General features: G+C 37.0%; 3 protein-coding genes and 1 pseudogene across 3 annotated transcripts; 3 read left to right on the plus strand and 1 right to left on the minus strand.

Moving 5' to 3' along the window:
• Window positions 1-433: 433 nt before the first annotated feature.
• dnase2b (deoxyribonuclease II beta) lies at window positions 434-4,495 on the plus strand. The gene is made up of 6 exons (XM_026323483.2): window positions 434-624; window positions 866-1,040; window positions 1,547-1,625; window positions 2,362-2,523; window positions 3,037-3,234; window positions 3,828-4,495. Exons 1-6 carry the CDS (start codon window positions 518-520, stop codon window positions 4,160-4,162), a joined length of 1,056 nt encoding a protein of 351 aa, XP_026179268.1. The 5' UTR covers window positions 434-517; the 3' UTR covers window positions 4,163-4,495.
• Window positions 4,496-9,517: 5,022 nt separating this feature from the next.
• On the plus strand, window positions 9,518-10,648 carry LOC113139586 (deoxyribonuclease-2-beta-like; annotated as a pseudogene).
• Window positions 10,649-12,281: 1,633 nt separating this feature from the next.
• rpf1 (ribosome production factor 1 homolog) lies at window positions 12,282-17,828 on the plus strand. The gene is made up of 9 exons (XM_026323202.1): window positions 12,282-12,602; window positions 13,099-13,155; window positions 13,685-13,765; window positions 13,855-13,950; window positions 15,349-15,502; window positions 15,798-15,880; window positions 16,145-16,326; window positions 16,457-16,583; window positions 17,186-17,828. Exons 1-9 carry the CDS (start codon window positions 12,345-12,347, stop codon window positions 17,225-17,227), a joined length of 1,080 nt encoding a protein of 359 aa, XP_026178987.1. The 5' UTR covers window positions 12,282-12,344; the 3' UTR covers window positions 17,228-17,828.
• On the minus strand, window positions 17,619-22,285 carry LOC113139737 (guanine nucleotide-binding protein G(I)/G(S)/G(O) subunit gamma-5). The gene is made up of 3 exons (XM_026323203.2): window positions 22,071-22,285; window positions 21,751-21,893; window positions 17,619-17,909 (listed from the first exon to the last, which is right to left on the minus strand). The coding sequence occupies exons 1-2, from the start codon at window positions 22,149-22,151 to the stop codon at window positions 21,768-21,770; spliced, it is 207 nt and encodes a 68-aa protein (XP_026178988.1). The 5' UTR covers window positions 22,152-22,285; the 3' UTR covers window positions 17,619-17,909; window positions 21,751-21,767.
• Between the last annotated feature and the right edge of the window lie 122 nt (window positions 22,286-22,407).

The raw sequence follows: 22,407 nt of genomic DNA on the forward strand, positions 1-22,407 counted from the left end.
ATTGATTACTTTTGATAGCAATACAAACAATATCCAACGGCATGTCACCAAAGTCCTTAAATCAGAAACTGTAGCTCTTGTTCAGTAAAAGTTTTCTACTTGTAATAACTATTACATGGAGCTTTAATAACACTCTGTCTTTGTCCTCTGACATTGGTGCTTCTTGGTTTATGAAGTGAAGTGAAGTGAAGTAAAGTGACTTGTGTAGCCAAGTATGGTTTATAGTGTTTATGTATGTACTCAAAGCACATTTAGATTATTTGCCCATTCACCCATTCACAGGCACCCTTAGACTGATGGCACCATGCAATCATTCATCCATTCACGCACTCTTACAACTTCAATATTTCCCTGCCATGTGACCACATCTTATGACTTCCTGTTTTGCATGTTCAGACAGCTGTATTGTATTCACTTTCAAAACTAGAGACAAAAAGAACACAACCTGATGATAGATTTCAAACTTCCTTTTTGTCATCCACTGGTGCATTCACTTCAGTTGTAGGAGTCATTAAACATGGCCACACACTTCATTTTGTGCTTCCAGGTTATCATGTTTTTCTGCTGCACAGTGAGTAGTGCTGACATTTCTTGTAGAAATGAAGCTGATGAGCCTGTTGACTGGTGAGTTGATATGATTCATTGTAATATGCCGACAGGAATTAAACTTTAACAGTACATCTGTTAAACCAAGAAATTTTAGTTATGGTGTTGGCAGTGTCTTTGGGAGATAATCAAAAAAGATTATATTTGTGACTATGTTGTGATACGCTGAGCCAGTAAACTGATATAAAATCTGTTTAATACCTCTTATTTCCAAGGTGTTTCGTAAACACAGAAGATTATTGCTGTGTCTCTGCTACAGGTTTATCATCTACAAGCTGCCCAGGTATAAGGTTGGAGTCGTGGGCAGTGGGGTGGAGTACATGTACCTGGACTCCACAGTAGGGCACTGGCAGATGAGTAAATTCATGGTTAACACCAGTCAAGGAGCCATAGCGAACACACTGAACCAACTTTACATGGGGAAAGCCTACAAGGTGAGATTTTCCTCTTATTCTTCAAGTGGGTTTTATACACTGATCAGCTGTTTCCTTATCTATATCAACCCCTCCCAGTTTGCTTATTTGTTTCCCATGGGCAAGCTGATGAAGTAAATAACACAGTCCTTCCTCATGCCATTGTTTTTTTGCATGAAGGCATAAAAGTGAATTTTGAATTGATTATAGTTGTAATTTCTCAAGGCAGAAGGTAGTCGTGGGCCTCATTTAAACCATTTACTCCAGCATATTACAGTTGTTGACTTCTGATTCTGCACGTTTCTCTTATCACTTCTAAAGTGTGTCATTTGCTTTTTGGTGCATGCACATTGACAGTGTATGGTGCAGCATCAGGAAAGCAATTAGCACAAAATATTAGAAAGTAAATAAATATAAATAAAGTGTATAGGGGTTAAAGACTATAATTGATATACTAACAACCGATCACACCAAAATGATGGACTTCGCCACATACTGTTTGGATAACACACGTTTTTTCCCATCAGTCCAATAGCTCAGTTTATGCACTCTACAATGATGCCCCACCAGTTCTGGATTACATCCAAGGATATGGACATACCAAAGGTAAAGTTTATTAAGACAATAAGACCTTAGTAAGGTGTATTTTGATTGTGACTGTATGGAAAACTGGTAGCAGTCTGTGTCTTAAGATCATAATATTCATGACAGCAAAATGCCTCAAGGCAGTTGGTGTGTTATCACTGGCACTAAAAATACATAGGTGATTCTTTTAATATAAATTACATAAATAGTTTTTTAATTCATCAACCAACTTCACATAAAGTGCAGTAAAGGGAACATGAACTTCATGAACTCTAGTGAGTTCTTCGTGTTTTACTTGTCCTGCACAATGAGCCTGGGATCAATCAGACACCTGATGTTTTTGTGTGACAAGAATGTAAAACATCTGAAGTGCCTAAAACCTCTGCACAGTCAAAATCTGTGTTTGCATAACTTTTTTTTTGCAGCTTATGTGTTAAATTTTGCATTTACTATGACATTTATTTTTGGGTTGTCCACATTTGAAGTTGATAGGGTACAATATGTCTCTTTTTGAAGATCAGGCAATTGGCGATAACACTGTAAAAATGTATTTCGTAATGTGATGCATTCAGGGACATACTTTTTTGTGTCAACAATATGTTGTTAGTGGGCAAAGAGCATCTCTGATAATTCTTGTAGTGTCTGTCCTGACACTACAAGACAATGTAAATGTTTGTGCGTGCTGGTTTGCATGTACTGTATGTGTTGTGTAATGTGCTTCTGTGTGTTAAAGAGTTTTTTTGTTTGCATCCTGCAGGAGTACTGCTCTTTGATCGCTCTCAAGGTTTCTGGCTGTCGCACAGCATTCCCCATTTCCCCTCGTTCCCTGAAAGAGGCTACTTTTACCCCTCCTCTGGCAAAGTCAATGGCCAGACTGCTCTGTGTGTCAGCTACCAGTATGAACAGTTTTTCCTTATAGGTGAGTGGACACTCATGACGCAACAGGGCCTAATTTACTCAAACTCTGTACACAACCCAGACTTCAAAGTCCAAAATTCTCAGTTTGTACTGTGTTTGGCCATCAGTAGTTTCTATACATAAATCTATGACTCCAAATGTAAAACAAATTTGCAAAGTATTTGTTCAGTGATGTTTTAAAATCTCCCTACACTTAGATTTCATGATCTAGTACACAACTTATACTAGTGTGACATATTGAAGACTACACAATATAAAAATCTGAAAGTGTAGCTAAAAATATTTTTATTTCTAATGAAATTCCTTGTTGGTGTGTGAAGATGCTGCAAATGTAATTTGTGGTGTTTTTGATAGGATTTGACATTTTTTGGATTGTCTTGTGATTGCTTCTCTTTCAAACACTTTCAGGCAAATACAGTTGGTCATTATAGCAGCTTTTAGAACATGCTTTTGTTTTTCTAATATACAATATCTCTTATTTCTCTCTTCTTTGTGATGCGCTCTACTTCTTCAGTAAAGCAGATGGTCTATATTTATCCACGTTTCTATAACTGCTCTGTACCTGCTGCATTCTTGGTCGACCTGCCACAGTTGGCCCAGTTATGTGCGGGATCCAAACCTGCTCTGACCAAAGATAAGAGCGTGGAGCAACTTTTCTCTGTCCAAGGGGACAGGTTTGTCAGCTTTGTCAAATCGGAACACTTTGTAGATGGTAAGGTATTCCTCACATACTGTTGCTCATTTATATTTTAGTTTTTAGACATTTGCAATAGTTGTTATTTTGGGATTTTTAAAGATATATAAATATAATGAGACTAAAACAGACTGTGGAATTCCAAAACCACTATCACCAAAAAACATTAGTTTCACAGTAAATCTCACAGCGAAACTGCAGTTGTTTGCTTTGCATACAACTTCACCTCTTCAAATAATGTCTCTACTGACTGCACATTTCACTTGTGAACCACAGTCACTCATAATCAGGTGTAGAAGAGTTAAGTACATGAAAACACCCACCCAAAATTATTCAATACTCCTAATGTTCTCAGCTTGGTGTATTATCAATATGAAGGCTGGATTTGGGCTGTAAGAAGGGGCTCATTTAATGTATTTATCACCACAATAGTTACAGCATAATCACACATATAAGAACCTGATATTTATTATTTGTAAATGTATTTATTTATCTTCTGGGAAACTGGCAAGACCATTTAATAATTAGTCATTTATTTTAATAACCAAGTTTGCAAAATATGCTTTAATATGTCATTATGAATCATAATGCAGCTGAACTATTGCCCTCAGATATCTACACGGGATGGGTGGCTCAGGTCCTGGATGCCGACCTGCTTGTAGAGACCTGGCAGAGAATAGGTCACGAGCTGCCCTCCAACTGCTCCCTGCCCAAACACACCATGAACATCAAGAGGATTCAGCTTCCTGGATCCGTCCTGTTCCGGTCAGACTATGACCATTCAAAGTGGTGTGTGTCTCTGGCTTATGAGGATCAGCTGACCTGTCTCGGGGACCTGAACAGGGAAAGGGCCCAGCTATGGCGTGGTGGAGGGCTGGTCTGCTCCTTTAACCCTTTGATTTATAAGGCCTTCAGACAGGCAGTGGACTGGTATATTAGCTGCTAAATAATAAGAAAGATGGGGTGGTTAACCGTGATCACTATCACACAGAATGAGTTCAGTCATTTGAAATGTATACGGATAAATATAGATGTAAATATGATTACACATATAAGAACCTGATATTTAAATGTCAAGTTGTGTCCAAAAAGTGTACTTTTGCATTTCATAGATTTATACCCTAAAAAGACAGCAATGCAAATGATTATTGACCATGCTGTGTTAGTTCTCCGCACTATTTTGATATTGCCCCAGTCACTGTAGTAGTCATCGTCTATACACTGTAACATAATTGACATAATTTCTGACTTTTTTTAGGAAATTAAAAAGAACATATAATTTGTCTATGTGTTTATGTGATAAAAAAAACAATTCTCATTATTGAGTTAATATTAAGACTTTAAAAGATCAGTGACAGTGGTGGCCTAAAAGAAAACGGAATCGATCTTGGTAAGAAAAGAAAAAAAAAACAGCTGCATCTGAACTACTTCTCACTCATTTTCCATCTCCCAGTTACTCCAGTTGACTATGCCCAGTAACCAGCTGCAAAGGCTGTGATTGTACTGATAAGTATGTGTGTGTGGCATTTCTAAAAAAGACAGTTTAGTGAGTGAAACAATTCTGGTTTCATGAAGGACCCATAGTCCATCAACATCTAATCTATTGATATTTTTTTGTCAAATATTTCATGGGTGGAGAATGACCGTGCTTTATCATTATCTTATCTGGGCAGTTTGTATGTTATGAGGATGATGCACTGGGCTGCTAGGTTTTAGATAAACAGCATCACCTGGTGGTCAGACTGATTATACCGTATATCTATTATTTTCTCTTGCCTACCAGCTGTAGTCTCTCTTGTTTTAAAAACACCCATTTCTAAACATTTCCTATTAACAAATGGAGTCATATTATCATCCAAAGTGTCAGCTTCAGTTTTTTGTAATATACAAAATTTAATTTCCTGAATCAGCACAAAGCCGAGCATATCACCACAAAAAATTAAACATGGTACCCCTAAGAAAGCCAAGATATGAAGCCATCAAGATTGTCAATCCTGTTATTGTCCTGTTTATTCATGGTTGCCTACAGGATGCAATCTTTAAATACACTGTGTGACGAAACTGGTTTGACCAACAGAAACAAAGTGGACAAACGTGTTCTGCAGGTAAACAAAATGAACTTTTTATTTTAGCACTCTTAGTTTAACAGTCTTTTTGTTTCTTCCTGGAGTCTCACAGTGATTTCACTGAGCAACTGTGCTAATTTCTGTTGTAATGTTCTGGAAGTAGGTGGTGCAGAAATTCAGACCAACAACCTGTAGAGCCACATTTAACTTTCATAATGACATTTCTTTCTTACAAACATACAATCTTTTATGTTTTTTTGTTTTTAATATTAAAAATACTTTAGTATTTCATTTTAAGAAACACTCCATGGTTTTAATTTCTTTACTGTGTACAATTTATAATTAAGTTAGAATAAAAAAATTCCGTTTGAAGAGTATTCCAATCTTGTAAAGGTCACATCTGTTTCCACAGAAACAGCTTGTCAAACCATGCCCTAAAAATGAATGTCATTGTTAATGATGCTTGTGAATGAGGAACTAGGGAGGAGATAAGAGGTATGGGTTTCAATTTCATTTAACAGTGAGATACAGCTGTGATGGACTGGTGACCTGTCCAAGGTGTACCCCTGCCTTCCACCCGAAAGAGAACTGGGATAGGCTCCAGCAGATCCCCGTGACCCTAGTTAAAGGAATAAGCGGGTATAGAAAATGGATGGATGGATGGAATGATGGATGAAAGCCCAGTAGATGTACAACTTACTATGATCAGAAATGGAGGCAGCTCATGTAAATAAGTTGCTTATGTGACGGTCGCAGTAATTCACTCACACAAGGATCTGGTACACAAGTTGCTTTATATGAAAAGAAAAAGAAACAAATCAAACAGGCTCTCCCTCAAGACTGCAGGTAATGGCAATGACTTATATCAGGAAATGTAAACAATTATACACTTATAATACGGAGCGCGAAAAACTACGCACCCACAGCAAGCTTACTCGTTTCTGCTGTGGTACGGCAAGAGAGGAGGTACAAAAGGGGAGGTTCACCTGCAGTACCATGCAAAACCAAGCCGTTTTTCGGTCGCTATCTATTACCGTGATTGAAGCACCGTCGCGTTCAGCTCGATGAGGAGAGTGTTGCTTCCACTTTATTCGGCAATATCTTTTATTTTTCCGAGATATTCCAGGTTTTGTTGGAAAATCTTCCCATACAAATGAATGGGGTGAATGTTCAAATCCTCTTCAACTTTGTCCTCTTTCAGCTTTAACTGTGTCAGCATACTTTCAGCTAGAAACAATTCAATTCAATTTTATTTGTATAGCGCCAAATCACAATACAAACGCCATTCAACCTTTAAACGGGTCAGAAGGCATTAATCTATTAATATTGTATTCAGCTTTTTGATATCTATTACGGTTTTTCTTTAATCGCAGTTTATGCTTTATGGTATTTTAGGCTTTTTCTGAATTTTACATTGGTGTGTATGGGAACGGAATGTTCACAGCTAGTGGTGATATCATCGATAGAGTGGAAGAAGCTGTTAAGTTTATTGAAAAATTTTCTCTCTAACTCTCTCGTCATGGCCGCAATTTTGCCTCTTCATACACCGTTTTCTGAAAAGTAGTAGAGATTTTTGTCTTCTTTCAGGCAATGCTATTCTTATTTTGACAGGACCTACGGTTTTTCCACTAGGTGGCCAAACCCACAGAGTGACTACTCAATCTCTCATTCACTCCCATTATAAAAGAGGTCCAGTTCTGGTGAAAAACACAAATGAAGGCTGTTTCTAACTCGCCACCAATCCTTCATTTTTTTGTGGAATATCTGGTTTTCTTTTTCAACCATTCAGGTATGTTCAGCCGGTTATCCCATGTAGATAATTAGTGAGATAAAAAATGTTCTTTATTTGTTCACTGTGAATTTTGCCAGCTAATGTATGTTAGCTAAAATTTAAAAAGGTTATCAGCAAGTACAGAAAATATATATTTCCAAGGAATTTTATTTAGTTTAGGAAAAATTGTCCTTTTTGTTATTTTTATTCCCTGTTAACCACTATACGATCAGCCTGAATATGAAAAATTGCACTAAAATATATTGTATGTGAACAAGGTAATGTCGAGAAAGCGGAGAATCTCCCGACGAGAATGTCCATGTATTGTAGCCCAGAGATGACACATATAGAGGGTTTTCTTTGTCAACCATTCAGACAATAACACGGCTGATACCAGCACCCAGTCCAGTGTGGTAATTGAGAAAGAAGGCGTCAAGTTAACACAGGTCACAGTAGCAACAGCTCAAACAGCAGTAGCAGTGACCATAGCAGCCTGTGGTTGGTAATTAGACTGACTAGTTGCCTAATGTCCACTGCTGTTACACATGGGGACCATTCACAGTTATTTAGAGCAAGTGACTCCACCTTTCTAAAGTATAATGAACACTCAAATACCGTTCCAAAGCATAGTGACTATTTAAGCTTAAGACTTAGCTTTTAGTTGAGGGTCATCTCAATGCCACACAGCATGTTGTGCTTTGAAAATAAAAGCCTTTGTTAATGATTCTTTCAAAATAGAAGCCACAAACTAATAAAAAGTGGACTTTGGCTATTTGGCATACAGCTTTAGGCACCGACTCAGGCTGTTTTAAATGTCAGCCATGCTGTCATCTCCCAGCAGGCCATGTTCGGACTTTCACAATAAAAGTCTACAGTCATTAATAGGAAGATATTACATTTTTGTAAAGTATAAGGAACATGACCTGAAACAGTAACATGATCTTAAAATGGACGTATACAGGTTCAGGCACCAATTGAGGCCATTTTTAATGTCAGCCATGGTGTCTGCTCCCAGGACAGTGTAAAACTTTCACAATAAAAGTCTACAGTCATTTATAGGAAAATAATATATATTTGTATATTATAAGGAACATTCAAAATAAAGTCCAGATTCGAGTACAAGGTCCCATGAGTCTCTTATAGCACTTGTCCTTTCAAAATAAAAGCCGTTTTATAGCATAGCTAAAGTTTTATAGCATTTATAGCACAATAAAAGCCCTGAAACAGCACCGCGATCTTAAAATGGACGTTGGCTATTGGCATACAGCTTCAGGCACCAAGTGAGACCATTTTTAATGTCAGCCATGGTGTCTGCTCCCAGGACATGGTCAGACTTCCACAATAAAAGTCTACAGGTATTTATAGGAAGATATTACATTTTTGTAAAATTAATTCCAGATTCTAGTATAAGGTCCCATGAGTCTCCTGCAGCACTTTGTCCTTTCAAAATAAAAGCCTTTTTATAGAATTTTTCTCAAAATAAAAGCCTTGAAAGCCCCCTCACTACAGTTCATAGTTCTCAATTATCCCAAATGCGTCAGGCAATTGAAAACATGCTTCAGCTGTTTAGCGGCCAGCGATGCAGTTCGCCTCAAGCTTTTTGCAGCAGTCAGCAATCCCAACGCAGTTTCTTCAAAAATTGCATCATCTAGTTAGATGATGGTCTTTGGATCAGAAAAAGGGAATAATCAAAAAAATTGTTTATTGTTTGTTACACTATAGGATTCTGCACATTTTGTTTTTCTCAGAGCAACCATTTTATTAAAATGTTAACTACTTTTTTGACAGGCGTTCTTGAAATTGGAACTGGTTGGATTGCACTACTGGATGATTTAATCTTGCAGGTCCAGGAAATTACTTAATAGTAATGTTGAGCCCTTAGCTCTCTGATAACCCACTCCCTTTCTTCTGAAATCATAGTGTAGCACACACCTGGTTACAGTTCAGGTCCTTCCCCTTGAAGTCACACACGTACACTCAGTTTTGCCTTGTTAATTTGTTTGATTTATTTACAACGCTGTCTGAGGACTCCTGTCCTGTAGCAAACATCTCCAGGCCTCTGGCGTGTTGTCCGACCACCCCCATCACCCTTCTTCCTATATATATATTGAGGTGAGTCACTATCTGTTATGACTCTCAGCTGGAGCCAATTTTTATGAGGGTCACTGGCTGCTTGCAGCCCAACACATCAGTTTTCATGGTAACACAAAAGGGAGGTGATTTCCCACTGAAAGACATCTCGGCCCTTATCAAATAGTCAAGGTTTGCGCAAACTGTTCTCACTGAGGGAGCAAAAATTATATTTCCACAATACACAATAGGCCCTATTCAGAAGTGTTTCAGTTATACTAAAGTAAGGTGGATTAGGTCACTTGAGGGTAAACATTTTAATTTCTCTAACAGTTTCGAACTGAAAACAAGAAAATAATTATATTTCTCTCTCTTTCTCTATAATGTTTGGTATATTTTTTACAAGTTTCCTAATGTGAATGATGGTGGTTTCTCATATCTATGTATGTATGAGAGCACCAATAAATGGAAACTAAGCAGAAAGTCAATAAACAGTACTTCTGGCGCTCTTGCAAACACCCTGAAACCTCTTCTTGACTTCTATAAGAGAAAGGTGACATATTAAATATGCATGTTTCTGTTCACAGCAGCTTTCAATAAGCACGCAAAATCAGAGTTTCATTGGTAGACTGAAGGCTTTGGTTATATTCTGTATAACGATCAACCTCCAGATCTATATTTTGCATCTGCATCATTTGGCCATAGTAAAGGTGGGTGCAGCAGTGTCCTATTTGATTGGTTTGAAAGTCTGAAAGAATAAACTGTACTAAAGCTCAGTTTGTATAGCCCTTCTACTGCTGTACATCCTGAAGGGGTTGTGATGTTGTACAAACAAACTGGAGTTTGGCTCTCACACACCACACCAAAATTTCCAACATATTGCAAGAAAGACTTCTGGGCCATGGCAGCATGGTGGCTGAGTGGTTAGCACTGTTGCCTTACAGCTGGAAAGTCGTGGGTTCGCAACCTGGCCTTTCTGTGTGGAGTTTGCATGTTCTCCCTGTGCTTGCGTGGGTTTACTCCGGGCACTCCGGTTTCCTCCCACAGTCCAAAAACATGCATGTTAGGTTGATTGGTGAATCTAAATTACCCGTAGGAGTGGGTGTGAGTGTGTGAAGTTGTCTGTCTTTGTGTGTCTCTATGTGGCCCTGTCATGGACTGGTGACCTGTCCAGGGTGTACCCCTGCCTTTCACCCGAGAGAGAGAGCTGGGATAGGCTCCAGCAGATCCCCGTGACCCTGGCTTTCAGGAAAAAGCGGGTATAGAAGATGGATGGATAGATGGACTTCTGGGCCACCAGTGGAAATCTTAATGCTCAAGTATTTATGTGTGTTACTTACTCCTGCAATCAATTCAAAGAAATAGGTAGGTTAGGTCTGAGACCCCCCAAACCTTTCACATTGAGCTGCAATGTGTTACACAGTGAAGCTGCTACCCAAAGGAGAGACCCTGGTTTAGAGTCAGGAAGATGATCTCAATGAAAGGACGTGGTTTCTACAATTTTGCAAAATGTGGACGTGTTTGACGTGTGTGATGGTGAGTGTTTGCAGTTTCAAATAACATTTTATGTCAGGTTAATGATAAACCTGAGAAGTTTTAACAGAAAAAAATTAGAAACACCACTAGAAACACTCTTCGCTATGACAAGCTTTTTGATGTCCACTCAAACAATGTACAATGATAGAGGAGAGAGAAAAGAACAGCAACAATAAACAACAAATATACACTGCAGGTTGGTTGGGCCAGTAACTGCACATCAATGATATACAGCTCCAGGACCAGGGACACCTGCAGAAGGTACAGAGAGAGAGACCACAAACTAGGCGAGAGAGAGCACAAAGTTGCTCTCACCGCACCGGTCAAGGCAGATGGCCGCCCAAACTGAGCCCAGTTCAACTGGAGGTTTATTCCATTAAAGGGAGTTCCACTGTCTAAGTGCTTGCTCATAAGGAATATGTCAGGTTTCTGTTTTTTTTTTTTTTTTTTTTGTAAAGTGCTGTGAGGTAAGATAATTGTATTGTGATTTAGCTCTATACAAATATAACTGAATTGAATTGAATTGTAGTGTGTATGTATTAATTTATTAATGAAGAATAGTAGTGCTTTTATTTTTCAAATCATGTTTTTAGCATTCTCCTCTACATAACCAAGCTACTATTCCTTCAAAAGAAATAAATGAAAATGAATTACCATATTAATACAAAAGTACAATTTCAATATTGGTCCTATTCTGTTTCTGTTAATCGGTGACTACTGCATTTCAGCCACATTTCAGACTAAACTGAAAGGAAGATCCATGGGTAAAAATGAGTTGCTAGGCCAACTCCAAGTTCTTTCAACGAACTGTGCAATGTATAAATTTTATAAAATCTAGGGAACTGTTTGGTTCCATGAATAAATTAAATAATGTTTAATATTTGCCATCTCACCCTTCTGGTGTTCTAATGAAAGTCTAGATCAGCAGGTATTATATTAGAGATGAATTCACTTGTCCTGATAATATGCAGCAGTTTTTGAAATGCTGTTAACTCATTACCTATACATTAGATATATAAAAATTAATACTGAGCATCATACACATATTTATGTGAGTAAAGGCTGTATAAGGAAAAGCTCTTTTAAGAGAAAAATAGCATGAATTATTGAATTAATGATCAAATGCGAAATATTTTAGACTATAATCTGTAAACTTTGGGGTAAGAAATTCTGGACTTCTTGAATGAAGTAAAATTATTGAAACTGTCATGGAAAATTATTAACTTTAGATAGAGCAAAAATTTGATATAAATATTGTACAAGGGGGTTTGTGTCTGCTCAGAGCTGGTTCTCAACCCCCAGCACAATATAATTACGTATATAATACCACTTTTTAGGCAGAAATGTCCTGGATGGATGGATATGATTAGTAGAGATTAAAAATTGTTTTATTTTGCCACATGTGACAGGAAATTTACGTTTACAAAGCACTGCAAAGACGTATCATTGATACTACGAATTGTATTGTTGTAAATTGTACCCAGTGTTATTTCAAGATCAAATATTTATTGATATTATATCGCTGTTCTTTCGCCTCCTCACCACTAGGTGTCCCAAATTTTTTACCCGCCCCTACTAACTTGTTGTCTCCGGACGTGACGTAATGAGCAGACAGCGTAGCAGCCGCACACGTGAAAAAAAAAAAAGAAAAAGCAACCTAGTCCAGAAGAGGCGACTGACATAAGATGGATTTTACAGAGGTCCCTGTGGCTGAGGACAACAAATGTAAAAAAAGGAAGAATAAAAAGCCTAAGAGGAAGACTGTGAGAGCCGAGGGGGATGAAGGCAGCGGCGGCGGTGGCGGCGTGGAGGAGAAAGAGGAGGAAAAGATGGAGAACAGCCAGACAGCAGTTGCTTTTCCACCTACCTTCAGTGTGTCCGAGATTAAGAATAAACAGCGAAGACACCTCATGTTCATGAAACTCAAACAGGAGAAAAGAAAGGTAAAAATTTGCATCTGTAAAACAAACGAACAGTACAAAGAGTGTTCCTGTTTGGTTTGACATTTTCAGACCGTATTGCAAACTCTTTCTACATATAAGTGTACCTATTGAAAACTAATGCAGTCTATAAAAACATATTAGGTTATACATTTTGGGTTCAACAACAATATAACATTTCACATTTTATACGATCAGAGAATAATTGTCAGATTTATTTAATATAACGCTATATTTAATATTCTTCAGTCTTGCAATACTTCTGTGATGGAATAATATGAACTTGTCGAGGTTTTCTGCAATGACACAAACAAAAGTGGAAGCTGTTAAATTATATATTTAAATGCAATTAACCACAATAGAAGCTAAAACAATGAAGATATATGTTTAGATACAGGGCACCTAGAAGATCAACTGAGTAACTTTTCAGTGCTACAGTAAATACTAGTTAGAAGCACAGCCCTCATTGAATTTCTGATTTTTTGTCTTTACATTTCAGCAAAAGATGCAGCTGAAGAAAAAAAAGAAAAAAGAAAGGGAAGCTTTAGGTGACAAGGTGAGTCTTTTTCTCTATATTTTGTCCCTGGTGTTGCCATTGTCAGTCCGATATTCATTTTATAGCTTTGCTTCCAGGAATGATCTAGAGGTTGAATCATGGCAACTTGACTTCTAGTTTTTAGGTCGAAACAATTCACCACTCATCAAAGTAACTTCTTTTGTTCACCTAACAAGCCTAGTCAGAAACAGGTGTGAAGTGAAACCAACTCAAGAGTGTGGGTCTAATGACTCTTACCTGATTTACATAGCTCACCTAGTGAGCCTATGGACTAGAGGTGGAATGAAACCAACCTGAAAGATAAATTGGAGGTTCCATACCAGCTTCTCTCAGACTGTTGAACCTACTCGGATGAATGGTGAAACATTTTGACTAGAAGTCCAGTTGCCATGCCTCAACCTCTAGATAACTTCCCTTCGACGACTGAGAATCTCCACAGACATATTCCAGGAATGATGCATTTTGTTAAACAATGCAGTTGCATTGAATTTGGGTATTTTTTGTGTTGGTTCTTCTGTTCCTTATTTAGGCACCACCAAAAGAGGTCCCGAAGACGATAGAAAACCAAAGAGTGTATGATGAGACAACAGTTGATCCAGAAGATGAGGAGGTATGAGAAGTTTGGCTGAAGTTGTTTAGATGCTAATACGTGTAATGAAATAAGATTTATTTATGTGTTTGTTTTCCTGTCATATGCAGGTTGCATTTGACGAGGGAACTGATGAATTTTCTGCCTACTTTAATGGACTCACGAATCCTAAAGTGCTCATAACAACATCAGACAGACCCAGAGGGGTGAGGGGCTGCTGTTTGACATTTTACACACCTTTATCATTTTTCATGAGCAGAATCTGTCATCTTAACATCAGCTAACTAACTGTAAGCAAGGACTAGGGCTGCAGGATTACTGTTTTTCAGTCTTAGCCTTGATTCAGACCCCTATGTGAGCTCATTCGTATTTTGCATGTTTACATCACGCAGGAGATCTATTAGAGCAAACCCAGCACTCTTTCCTTGCTAAGCAGCTTTAACCATAACAGAAATACGTTATATCATGATTCAATTCTAAATGAAAAAAAATCTTAATATTTCATCCAGACTTGTGCAGCCCCAACAAGGACTTGAGACTTTTGACTTTTTCAAATTAGTGCCTACTGATACTTTGGACATACTTAAATGTATGCATATTTTATTGAGATGCAGATGAAATTTCACATTTACATCTTTGATCATTCTTGGTCCTGTTAATAAAATTATAGCAAAAAAGGGGAAATATACAGTCCTATTACTAGTCTGGGGATTGATTATTCAATTCAATTTTATTTGTATAGCGCCAAATCACAATACAAATCATCTCAAGGCACTTTACTAAAACTAAAACTAAAAACCCAACAATTCCCTTATGAGCAAGCACTTGGCGACAGTGGAGAGGAAAAACTCCCTTTAACGGAAGAAAAACCTCCAGCAGAACCAGGCTCAGTTTGGGCGGCCATCTGCCTCGACCGGTTGGGGTGAGTGGATAGAGCAGAGAGAAAAGAACAGCAGCAATAAACAACAAATAGACACTGCAGGTTGGTGGGACCAGTAACTGCACATCAGCGATATACAGCTCCAGGACCAGGGACACCTGCAGAAGGTACAGAGAGAACAGAGAGAGAGGGAGAGAGCACAAACTAGGGGAGAGAGAGCACAATAATAACTAAAGGCTCTGCCTCCCATTCTGCTTTTGGAAACTCTGGGAACCACAAGTAGACCGGCACTCTGAGAGCGAAGTGGTCTATTGGGATAATATGGTACTATGAGGTCTTTAAGGTATGAAGGAGCTTGATTATGAAGGGATTTGTATGTGAGAAGAAGGATTTTAAATTCTATTCTATATTTCTATTATTTCACCTTTGACTTGCTGCATAAAGAAGCTTTCAACTTATGGAGACTTTTTTTGTGTGAGGTGTTTGGATTTTCATTTTGCTATTAGTATTGTTTCAAGATGTGTACGTTCATTAGTTGTTGTGGTAGTTAGTTTTGAGTTTTATTCATTAGATGAACAGTGATTCTTTACTGTAACCTGACCAAAAAAAAAAACTTCCATAGTCTTATTCTGCTTTGTACCAAAATAATATTAATCATTAAGATTTAATTGTGCTGAGGTCATTATTTTCTGAGACACATTGAGTGTTGTTTCTCGTCATGTAGAGAACAGTGAGATTTTGTGAACAGCTGGCCACAGTAATCCCAAACGCCCATGTCTACTATAGAAGAGGTTTGGCCTTGAAGAGGATCATTCCCCAATGCATCGCCAGGAACTTCACCTACCTCATGGTCATCAATGAGGACCGCAAAATGCCCAGTATCCTCAGCAGCCGCCACGTCGGGGAATGATGATGATGCTCTGTACTGCTTTGAATTATCTAGCACTTGTTAAATTGTTGTAATTTAGGTAATGAATGAGAATTCTGTTTAGGTTGGTGCATTTTTTGATCAGTTTGATCATAGTTTAGGTTTATTAGGTAAACCTTTAGTGAAAAACAGTATAAAATGTGAAAGAACTGTTTTTTCTCTGTGGCCTGTACTCTGGAAAACTTTAATGTGAGCTATAGGGTTTCTAACGTCTTTATTGTCCAATTCCTTGACTGTAACTTAAGATGGAATGGTTCTCTGTCACCTACCTGATGGGCCGACTGCACACTTTAAGGTCAGCAGTGTTCGACTTCGTAAAGAGATAAAGGTGAGTACTTTCTCCATGTTAGCCATTATGGATATGAAAATACGTGATACTTCAATACTAATAAGGCACAATAAATATACATTAGATAAAAATGTAAACGTATACCTGAGGGTCCCAAAGCAGTTTGTGTGTTTAGTCTCTTTAATGCATTTTTACTTGCTTAATATGTTGGAGCTGACAGACTGTCCTTAGTCTTTGCCACTACAATTGCTCTTTCTATTAAGGCCATGTTATCTGTGCAGTTACACTGTTTTTTCTCTGCAGAGACGAGGCAAGGACCCGACTGAACACTCTCCTGAGGTGATCCTCAATAACTTCACAACTCGTCTGGGCCACAGCATCGGCCGCCTTCTTGCCGCCCTCTTTCCACAAGACCCCCAGTTTGTGGGTCGACAGGTGGCAACCTTTCACAATCAGAGAGACTTCATCTTTTTCAGGTTTCACAGGTGAACATTTAAAATGAATTCAGACTGGATCTCGACATGATGCCCTTGTTTTGCACACTCAAAAAAAAAAAAAAAAAAGGTTTCTTATTATTTTAGAGGACCAAATAAATAATTCTTTGCATTTTTAAAGGTATATCTTCAAGAACGAGAAGAAAGTTGGTCTTCAGGAGCTGGGACCCCGCTTCACCCTCAAGCTCCGCTCTCTACAGAAAGGCACTTTTGACTCAAAGTTTGGAGAGTATGAGTGGGTCCTGAAGGTGAGTTTCATTGCTCAAACAGCAAGGCTGGTCATTTTCTGTATTAACAGTATTTTCAGCAGTCCCCATATAGAGACTAAAACCAATGATGAATTGCCTTGAGGCAAGTTTCAAGTGTCTGTCAGTTTCCAACCTGGATTGGCTTATCTATTTTTTAGACTTCCGTTGTTTAAAAATGATTAAAAACACATCAACGTCTGGAACCATAAAGGCAACATATTAAAAGAATATTTTGGTCTTAAAAGTTTGTAATGAAGAGACAGTTGTTTTGAAAAACAGAGAAGTGTGAAACAAACCAGCTAATCCAGGTTGGGGACTGGTGGATATTAATGGTGAGTAGAAGCAATTCATTGTTTTTTTTTTTTTTGTTTGTTTTTTAAGAGTCTATATGAGTGTTGAAAATAGGGAATGATCAGCTTTAAGCTTAAACTAATGCTATAAAATGTCATTTGTGAACCCAAGTGAAACTATCATGCCACATTGTGCATTCTATTTGCATACATTTGTGTACATTGATCTCTTTGCTGCCTTTTTAAATATGACAAATAGTTGTGTTGCACAGGCTTTTTGTAAACCTAAAAACGATACTTTTTTGTTTCCAGCGCCATGAGATGGACGCATGCAGGCGGAAGTTCCAGCTTTGAATTTATGAGCTTGCTCTATGCTCAGACAAGGATGCCTTCATGTGTTACCCAATATATTTTTGTTGTGGACATACACTAATGGACTTGAGTGTGTCCCAGCTTCTTTGCGGATGATCAGTGGTGACAGTTACACTTCTACACAATGAGAGGTTCAACACTGATGACTGGATTTTATGAGATCACATTGCTGCAGAATCACATTGCCTCTAAAAGCTGCAGTGCTTTTGGAGCCCAAATGTGGGAAAGGTGACTGTAACTATCAATAAGGACTTTTAGACTCCACTGAGGAGAACAGTGTGGACAACCCCACATGAACGCCATAGTCTGTCTATTGCACATACACCTGGTAAGAGATAAAGAGCAGTGAATGAAATACAACACGTTTCACATATTTCTAAAAGTGTGTATGATCATTTTAATAAAAGCTTAACATTTTTTTCCCCCAAAAGTCAGTCATGAAAAAATGTACAATTTAAAAGGCACATGTGTTGATATGGATTAGTTCCCTAAAAGCAAGTAGGTTAAGATGTTTACCACATCAGCACCTGGAAATGTTTCTGAATGAGATTTTACAAAAGCAAACATTTAAAAAAAAAAAACACTTTAGTTTTATGTCCCCATTGTCCCTAACACTCCTGAGACGATTCCAGTCCATGGCATAAGGCACCGCAATGTCCAAAACCTGCAGAAACATCACAGCATTAGTAATACCAACTATATGGCATTTTCTCATATGTTGCCATACTACTGTACAGGCCAACTCCAAGTCTTCAACTGAATTTACAGTTTGTGCCACAAGTGGCGTATTGAACAAGCGTCACTGCTGATATGTGTAAAAATTAAATCTACCTTGATGTTAGATGCCTTAGGATGAGTACAGGTACAACAAGATACAGCTGTAAAATAATGCCTTATAGAAACATTAACAAGTGTCTACTACACATGCTTTCACTTAATCAAATACAGCCACAGAACAGTTTTGTTTTGCTGCCCCTTTGTTTCAGTCCTGAAAAGTTTTCCAGTCACCTAAAGTAAGCTGTTATAACATTTAACTAAGCAGCACATGTACTGTTGTGGCTTTCTGAAAATGGAATTTATGACTAGTAACAATTCTATTGTAGAGATCTGAAATGGGAGTTTTTCCTAAGAAAAACTATTGCAGATATCCAGAATGCACACATGAAATGTTATTGTGGATATTTGAAATTCAAAGGCAGGTAAACGTGAATGGCAAAATATGAAATGTTTGTCCTAGAAAAAAATGACATTGTAGGTATCTGACTTTTGGCTGAGAAAGTCTGCAATACATATCTAGTTCAATGAATAAATGTTAAAATGGTCACTTTAAGGAGTTTGAGTTTAGTTTTTGTTTTGACTAGTGAAATCAAAGTTGTTTTAATACATTACTAGTAAGAATGACATTGTGGAGTGGCTGTCTACCAATCTGACTAATAAGATTTTAAATGTGGCTAGGAGAAATGCTAAATCCAACGGCACCAAAACAAATCTGGACACAACAAAAATAATAATTACAATGAAAATATTATATAATTAAAGGTAAGTAAATATAATGTACTTCAGGTATATTTTCCTATTGAATTATTATTAAAGGTTTTCAGTACCCTTCTCATTCCAATTGAAAATTCCTTCTGAAGGCGTTAGAACAGGCCACCGTGTTCTGACTGAGATGGTTACATGATGTATTTTTGTTTGGATCAGACTATTATTCTGATTACTGCTGGAATATTAGGCTCCATGTTAATGCAGCAAATATCTAATGAGCATTAATATATTTGGGAATATTGCCTAGTGCGTTTTTTTTTTTTTAGGCCTAATTTAGGATGAGGAGATAAGGAGAGTTATGGGTGTGAATTTATATCTTAAACTGCCAAATTCATCTTTATTTAATTTTAGCTTCTTAATATTTTTAATTTTCTGACTGGTTCTGTGGTTGTAAGCTTAATGTCCTACACTTTTAGACTAGGTTTGGCATAAGACACAAAAACATTGCCATGGGAATTGGGAATATGATTTTTAATTATCCAGTTTGCTTACATTTTCTAGACCAATAGAGAAAACAAGTGGTACTTAAATTAAATTTCTGTTTAATTAAAAACAGAAATAGTTACTTGCCGTGCTACTGTTGTGTCCCTGTAAGAATCAAGCAGAATGAGAGATTTTGGCCTAATTGATTGAAAACTGAATTCAAGTCAAAATTATGAAGTTATAATTTGCTGAAAACACAGACAAGGAGCAGTGGTGGAATATAGTATGTTTAAGTAAGTACTGTCTTTAGGTACAAATTTGAGGTACTTGGACATTAGTATATTTTCCCCAGGCACTTTAAAGTTGTAAAATAAATGGAACAAGTAAAAAAGTATAATACTTTGAATTGTAATGGACTAGACATACAGTTACTATAAAAATAAAGCCTGGCATGCATAACAAAATGAAGAGCTTAGATAAGATGAAGCTTTGTTATAAATGTAGTCCCACCATACATACATTTAAATGATTAATGGGTCAATCAACTATTTTTTGGTAATTGTTGAAGTTATTTTATAAAAATGGAAAAAAAAAAAAAACAGCAAATTAGAAGATTCAAATGTCTTGCAGACTAAATTTCTAGGGATTTGCTTGTGTCTTTAATTTATTACATTATGCATTTATAAGAAATGTGATGTTTGAACTTTTAATTGAACAAAAGCAGTATAAAGGGGTCACTTTTGACAGTTATGATGGGCATTTATCACTATTTTTCTAACTTCAGTACATGAATCAAGACAATAATCCATTATGAAAATCTTCATTAGATGCATTCTATACAAAATAGCAAACAATTAACTACACCTCAATCACCTACAACATTAAAATCCAACTTTTACACCAAGGCAGTCTAATCATTAGAAAATGGTCACAGGGACCATTTTTCTGCAGTAACATCTTCTATTAATACCTGAGCATATTTGCCTTCCTATATTCATATATACACATTTCCAGGTATGGTTATTTATGTAAAGATTATTTGTTTTGTTCAACTCATCCAATTGAATTATATGAGATCACATACGTGTTGGGGCAGACACAATAAGAGTGACTTCAGATGCACCTTTTCATTTATATATATAATATAGATTAAATGTGATTGTTTTGTTCATTTTCTTCACTTCTCTATTTGTACAGATTGATGGCAATAGATCGGAGTATTTAAAGATTAAATGTGGCATGCCACAAGGCTCGGTTTTGGGGCCAAAACTTTTTATTTTGTATATGAATGACATGTAAAGTGTCAAAGATTTTGCAATTTATTTTATTTGTAGATGAAATTTAATAGATAATAGAAATTTCTTTAGTAATGGAGATAATATAAAAGTTTGGGCAGAAAACATAAAAGGAAATGGTCAAATTAAAAAGATGGTTCGATGAAAATAAGTTGTCACTAAATCTGAATAAAACTATTTTTATGATATTAACTAAAAGAAAGCAGGAGTTAAATGTTGAACTGTCAATTGATCGAAAAGCTATTGAAAGAGTACCTGAATATAGATTTCTAGGAGTAATAATGGATGACAAATTGATGTGGAAATCCCAAACAGCATATTTTAAAAAAATATTTTTATATTGAACAAAGTTAAACATGTATTAGATTACAATTTAGAGAGGTTAGTGAGTTGCAGACTTTGTTAGTTTTGCTTAAAGCAAAGAATGGATGATTACCAGAAAATATTCATGTTATTTGTATTTAATATAAAAGAAGATCATAGTTGAGCTTCAATATGCTAGGAGATTAAAACAGATGTGTGTTTTAGTTTGTAGGGGTAAAATGTGGAATTTCTTAAATAAATAAATAATTTAAGAAAAATATTCATTTAAAAAATATTTTAAAAAATGATTATTGGAAAATATGACACCAATATGTAATGTTTGACTATATTATTATTGGAAACTATTTGTTCAGTCATAAGGTTGGGGATTGGGATATGTATTTTTTGCATAATGTGTTGATTTTATGTTTTGAAAGGGACTTTCTTCATCCAGTTCCTTTTCGAACATGGAATGTGGTTTGAACATTGAGTATAGATGGTGAATAGAAGTGTGTGATGAGGGATTTTTGAGATTTATGCTTGAATTAAATTAAATTAAATGAACGAACTCATTTGGTCTTTATGTAATTGTGTTTAGTTATGTGAAATTGAAATAAAATTTTCAATCAATCATATGTTTGCAGGATTTTGCTTGCAATTGAGCATCTAACGTAAAGTATTTGAACTGGAGCTGAAATTGATTGTCGAAAACTATCTTGATGATCACTTCACACATTTCTCAAGCCAAACGTGTGAGAGGAAAAGACCAAATATCGCCAGACTTTAGATTTTAGATTCATTGTTTATATTACTTTATGGTGACATAATCTTTTAGCCTAAACTTTTTTTTTTTTTTTTGCTTTACAGCTTAAATTATAAAACTCAAAAAACAACAAAAAAAAACTAATAATAATCGACAGATTGGGCTGTGCTACTCACAGGCAGAGGGTCGGCCTCTATAGGAAGGAGCAGACTTTCTGTGGTCTGAACGGGTTGTTGCTGGAGGACATTCCGGTGAGCAGAGGGTCCTGCTGGGCGTTTTGGAGACAGAACTGCTGCAGGTCCGCTGCGGCCTGGGACACCTACAGGGAAACAACACAATCCGAATAAGTTCGACCACTTTTAATATACGAATAAAAGTCGAGAGTCCTAAAGAAACAGTGGTAACGCTGGTATTAACACAACAAATAACTGAGAAGCGGCACACGCCCAGAAACACTAACAACGTTAACTAACGTACGAGCTCAGCCGTTAGTTACCTTCACTCTGTTTATGCCAGCTTCAAGCCGTAACTGCTGGACGATTTTCTTCATCGCTATAATGTTGGATGATCCCGACATTGTTGAGATTTTGAGGGGGTTTAGTCCCAGCAACTACAGAATATAAGAGTTTTAAAAAGCTGATTGATGGTGGCGACTTAGCTCGTTCACCACTACTTCCTCCGCGCAGAGTTTCCGGTGTTGTGTCGAAAAGTGATTCTGGCAGAAAATGATCACCATCTGCGGGAGTGCGCACAGACTTCAGACGTAACAGTGGCGCAGTTTTTCTCCTCTGCCGTTCCCCCAAACGTTCAGATGATTTTTTTAATTAAATGGC

The sequence above is a fragment of the Mastacembelus armatus genome, chromosome 4 (genome assembly GCF_900324485.2).
Source record: "Mastacembelus armatus chromosome 4, fMasArm1.2, whole genome shotgun sequence".
Taxonomy (NCBI): Eukaryota; Metazoa; Chordata; class Actinopteri; order Synbranchiformes; family Mastacembelidae; genus Mastacembelus; species Mastacembelus armatus.

Coding starts and splice junctions, on each gene's coding strand:
- dnase2b (XM_026323483.2), top strand. CDS start 518: ATGGCCACACACTTCATTTTGTGCTTCCAGGTTATCATGTTTTTCTGC. Junction 1,041..1,546: donor ACATGGGGAAAGCCTACAAG/GTGAGATTTTCC, acceptor TTTTCCCATCAG/TCCAATAGCTCAGTTTATGC. Junction 2,524..3,036: donor TGAACAGTTTTTCCTTATAG/GTGAGTGGACAC, acceptor CTACTTCTTCAG/TAAAGCAGATGGTCTATATT.
- rpf1 (XM_026323202.1), top strand. CDS start 12,345: ATGGATTTTACAGAGGTCCCTGTGGCTGAGGACAACAAATGTAAAAAA. Junction 12,603..13,098: donor TCAAACAGGAGAAAAGAAAG/GTAAAAATTTGC, acceptor TTTACATTTCAG/CAAAAGATGCAGCTGAAGAA. Junction 13,951..15,348: donor CATCAGACAGACCCAGAGGG/GTGAGGGGCTGC, acceptor CTCGTCATGTAG/AGAACAGTGAGATTTTGTGA.
- LOC113139737 (XM_026323203.2), bottom strand. CDS start 22,151: ATGTCGGGATCATCCAACATTATAGCGATGAAGAAAATCGTCCAGCAG. Junction 21,894..22,070: donor CTGGCATAAACAGAGTGAAG/GTAACTAACGGC, acceptor GTTTCCCTGTAG/GTGTCCCAGGCCGCAGCGGA.